The sequence below is a fragment of the Aureococcus anophagefferens genome, assembly GCF_000186865.1.
Source record: "Aureococcus anophagefferens unplaced genomic scaffold AURANscaffold_70, whole genome shotgun sequence".
Classification (NCBI taxonomy): Eukaryota; class Pelagophyceae; order Pelagomonadales; family Pelagomonadaceae; genus Aureococcus; species Aureococcus anophagefferens.
The window spans coordinates 71649-76094 of record NW_008705621.1 but is presented as its reverse complement, the minus strand read 5'-3'; the positions used below and the strand labels follow the sequence as shown (position 1 = coordinate 76094).

The 4446-nt window shown below is 65.0% G+C and overlaps 2 protein-coding genes across 2 annotated transcripts in view; both read right to left on the bottom strand.

Moving 5' to 3' along the window:
* Positions 1–2320: 2320 nt before the first annotated feature.
* AURANDRAFT_34288 (hypothetical protein) lies at positions 2321–3658 on the bottom strand (the record flags this gene model as incomplete). The annotated part of the gene is made up of 1 exon (XM_009043802.1): positions 2321–3658. One exon carries the CDS (start codon positions 3656–3658, stop codon positions 2321–2323), a length of 1338 nt encoding a protein of 445 aa, XP_009042050.1.
* A 147-nt stretch (positions 3659–3805) lies between these two features.
* Positions 3806–4446, bottom strand: part of AURANDRAFT_68172 (hypothetical protein) — a gene marked incomplete at both ends in the record, with an annotated part of 2747 nt that continues 2106 nt past the window's right edge. The window contains one exon of the mRNA XM_009043801.1: positions 3806–3835. Within this exon, the coding sequence (XP_009042049.1) occupies positions 3806–3835 (30 nt within the window). The remainder of the gene's footprint in view (positions 3836–4446) is intronic.

The window sequence follows — 4446 nt, the reverse complement described above, 5'->3', positions numbered from 1 at the left end:
CCGCGCGGACGACGTCGCGGAGCCGCCGCGCGACGCCCTTCTCGCGCGCGCGCGACGCGATGACCGGTCGGAGGCGCGCGGCGAGCTCGTCGCTCAGCCGCGCGAGCGCCGCCGCGTCCGCGGACGGGTCCGCGAGCGCCGCGCGCTCGGCCGCCTCGAGCTCGGGCCCGTCGGCGATCGCCGCGACGTCGTCGACCATCGCGAGCGGCGTGAAGTCGCGCAGCACGGCCGGCAGGCCCGTCATGTCGCTGCCGTCGCCCTTGAGCGCGGCGAGCTCCTCGCGCAGCCCAGCGATCTCCGCGTCCTTGCGCGCGACGACCTCGTCCTTGGCGAGCGTCAGCAGCTGGGGCAGCGTGCGCTTCTCGCGCGTGTCGAGCTTCGTGCCGCCGAGCACAGCGTGCCACTCCGCTTCCGTCCGCGTCTCCGAGCTTTGGAGCAGGGACCCCGCCGAGCCCATACTTCATGCGTTTCACCTCAATTGCATCAAGCCGGGCTTTGCTCCGCCAGTGGCGCCGGCGGCGCCCCTGCGTGCGCGGCGGGGTGGTCGATTAAATTGCAGGAAAACGGCGTTCCCCGGCCGTCACACCCACGTCGCGCCCAAAACCAAGGGGCGTATCCAACGCCATCGATGGTGACGCGCTTCGCTGGCACGGACTTGTACGCCGCGGCAGCCCCGCGGAGACGAGGCCCGCGCGGTGGAGTAACCCGGAGTACAGTATCCCCCATAGAAATCCGGACTATACTTTTAGGAGTACAGGGGAGTAGGGAGTACAGAACGAAGAGTACGATAAGATAGTTGAGAAGTAGGGAGGCGTCGGGGCATCTGGATCCTGGCAGAACAGGATCGCAGAATCGGAGCACGTCCCAGATGCGCCATCATCGCGGAGACGACAGCAAATTTCGTTTGAGAGTATCGAATTCGCTCTGGGTAATAGCCCGGGCCGTCAGGAGATCATTCAGTTCCGAAATCTTTGCGATCAAGTTCCCAGTATTGCCCCTCGGAGTCGCAGGAGGTGCATGGTGCATCTGAGGCATGGATTGATGGGGCATGGAATGCATGGGATGATGGTACATGGGCATTGGAGTCAAAGGCGCATGCATTGGAGCTCCAGTGAAGAATTGATTGGAATTTGAGATGATGCTCGGATTAGCGTACGGAGGCATATACGAAGGAGGCACAGGCGAGTCCACAGCAGGAGTCGGAGAAGTTCGTGTAGCAGGTGCCGGGGCTTGCGAATCATCCATGAGAGCATTCATCCCATCCATGCCATCATCGTCATTCTCGAACTCTTTATCCAGCTCCGAAGCAAGACCTGAAGCAAGTCGATCCAAGTCCACATCTGACCTCTTAATTTGCTCCGGCATCGTAGCGTTGATCGATTCCACGAGGTCACTGCTAGGTGTGCAATCCTTGTAGTACTTGGTGACATTGGGCGGATGGGAGAGAAGAAGAGCGAGACGTGCGTGGTCTGCGCTGCTCTTCATGGCTCCGGTACGATAAGTCCCTGCATTGGAATCCATGGCTGAAATTGCTTTGAGTCGGCTTGTGACGTGACCCAGGTGCGGGGTGGGTTGGGGACCGGCTGTCAGAGCGCTTCCGAGCTCCGACAGCCACTCGATCCCGCATACGTATGCGTTTAACACAACGCCGGAATGATATATATCACGAATAACTAGAGTTAAGATTTAAAATAAGGGGGGTCGACGATGGGCCCCTACTTCGACGACGCCTCACAGAGCGACGGCAGAGAGAAAACATGACCAGCAGAATGCAGGAGGCGGAAGGGTGACTCCACTCAGAGTAGACCGCTCGAGGCTGCGTCGCACCGGCCTCGGGCTGCGCCCTCGGACGGTACTCCTTGCCCCTCGGGTCTACTCTTCACTGGGAAAGCGCCACGTGCGTCTATGCGCTCCTCGCTGCGTGCGTCGTGTTCGTGCTCGAGCTCGGCGCGACGTCGAGCGCGTTCCTGGGGAAGGTCAATTCGTCGCTCCCGTTTTCTGTCGTGATGTTCAGGCGCATGATTACCCAGGAGGTGTTTTTCTCCGAAAGTGTCGCGAAGGCGCTCCTCTACGTCGCGCTCGTCCCTTCCATGTTCGCGCGATGGTCCGTGCTCGTCTGGCCGGGCGTCCACCTCCTCGCCGTCGCCGCGCTACGTCGGCGACGCGCTCCTGCCGCCGCGGGCCGCGCCGGACTTTGGCGTCTACGCCCCCGTGCCCTCCGAGACGACCTTCTGAGCAATCGAGGCGCTCCGAGGTCGGCCCGAGGCTCGCGCGCGCCCACCGGCCGGTTCCGTCGACCTGAGCCCCGCGCCGCCGCGGACTAAGCTCCCCTCGCGCCCACCGGCCGGTGCCGTGCCTTGTGGCGCCGGAGCTTCGGGAGCGCGAGGCCGACGGCGTAGAGGTCCGCGAGCCAGAGCTGGGCGTAGGCGACGTCGTCGAGGGCGACGAGGCCGTGCTCGTAGAGGGCGACGTAGGCGTCCTCGACCGCGCGCGCGACGGAGCCGCCCGGCCGGTGCGGCGCGACGCCGTCGAGCACGCGGACGACGGCGTCGGCCTTCTCGTACAAGGGCCGCTCGCTCATGTAGTCGGCGAGGGCGTCGTGGTCGTTGCGGAGCTGGGTCACGCCCGGCGGCAGGAACGCGAGCCGGAGCCCCGCGGCCCGGAGCACGCGCTGCGCGACGAAGCCGCGCCAGATGTCGGCGACGCGGCCGTGGACGGACGCGGGCAGGAGCAGCGCCCAGAAGGCGGCCCGGTCGAACAAGGTCGCCTGGGCGTTGAAGGGGCAGACGGCGCCGCCGTCGAGGACGACGCCGCGGCCGTGGGACGAGGGGAAGTCGAAGGGCAGCGGCAGCGCCGCGCGGGGCCCGAGGCGGTAGATGGCGTCGACGTCCGGGTCGTGGTTCGCGAGGAGCTGGGCGACGACGACGTCGTCGGCCGCGCGCGGGTCGTCGGCCGCGGCCGCGGCCGCGGGGCCGTTGATCGCGTCCAACGGTAATCCCCGGGGCCACGCCTTCTCCGCGCCGAACGACGCCGCGTAGGCGTTGAAGAAGGCGCTCCCGGCGTCGGGCGCGTCGGGCGCCGCGAGGCGCGGGTCCGACGCCCGCGCCGCCGCACCGGCCGAGGCCGGCGGCGCGCCGAGGAGCACGTTGTCGTCGTCGAAGTCAAAGATCGTCGCCGCGCCCGCGTGGATGGCGTAGAGGTAGCCCAGGTTCTTGCGCGCGAAGTGGTCCCAGGGCGTCGCGCTCGCGAGGCCGTAGGGCAGGGTCTCCTGCGCCGCGGCGCTCAGGTACGCGACGGTCGCCGGCGCCGCGGCCGCGAGCGCCTCGTAAGGGCCGTCGGCGGTCTTCCGGTCGCCGACGACGACGAGGCACCAGCCCGACGCGTTGCCCACGCGCAGGATCGCCTCGCTCGGCGGATTGATCGTCGTCACGACGCCGCAGCGCTCGCAGGCCGACCAGGGCCGCGGCAGCGGCGACGCGCTCCGGTTCACCGTGTCGCCGAGGCGCGGCCCGGCGTAGGTCGCCACGCGCTGCGGTTTGTAGCGCTGACCGGACGTCGCGGCGCTCGACGCGCCGAGGTCGCGGCGCGGCCGCGCGCGCTGGGACGACGTCACCAGCCACAGGGCCGCGGCCGCGAACAGGCGCCGCGGGCAGCCCATTGTCGCCAAGGAGTAATAAATAGTATATATATATAGGATCAAAACCAAGAAGGACCTCACCAAGAGACCTTAATATCAATATGGACCCCGCCTTCCAAAATAATGTCGAAATGGACCTCACTTCAAAACAAAATATCAAAAGGGACCTCACCGTCCACCATTTTTGACCATCATTACCTGGAATTTAATGTCCCATCATATCGACGCGTCTTCCCATAATTAATACCAAGACGGACCTCACCTTCAAATTTTTGTTGTTTTTTCTTAGAGAAGGAGCGTGGTAGCGCACCACGTGCGTGGGGCCCCGCTTACATGGGGCGACACTCTCGTGGCCTGAGCTGCCTACTCTTCGTCGGAGTCGGGGTAAAGGCCGCTGGGCTTGAATTTGAAGTAGTCCTCGAGTGAGCTCGAGCTACAGGGTGGTAAACTGATTAAATCCTACTTGGGCGTACTCGGGGAGGTGTCGGGCGACTTCCCCTTGGCCCCCGGCGAGTTCCTGGCACCGACTTTCTGGGCCGACTTTCTGGGCCGGTCGGTCGCCGCCGCCGCCGCTCAAGCCGTCTGAATCACCCTGGGGTTTTCCCGTTGTTATAGTGCCTAAGCCACAGAATAAGGGCTGGCGCATGTGGCCGAGCTCAAGCCCGGGCCGCTGCGGCAGAGACAAGAGTAGCATAGCGCTCTTCCAGAGGAGCCAGGAACGCCTAGGATACCCGTAACGCAGTCTCACTCTGATCTGGGCTATGCTCCCGCTTTCGCGCTGTGCATTGGAATCCATGCTGAAATGCTTG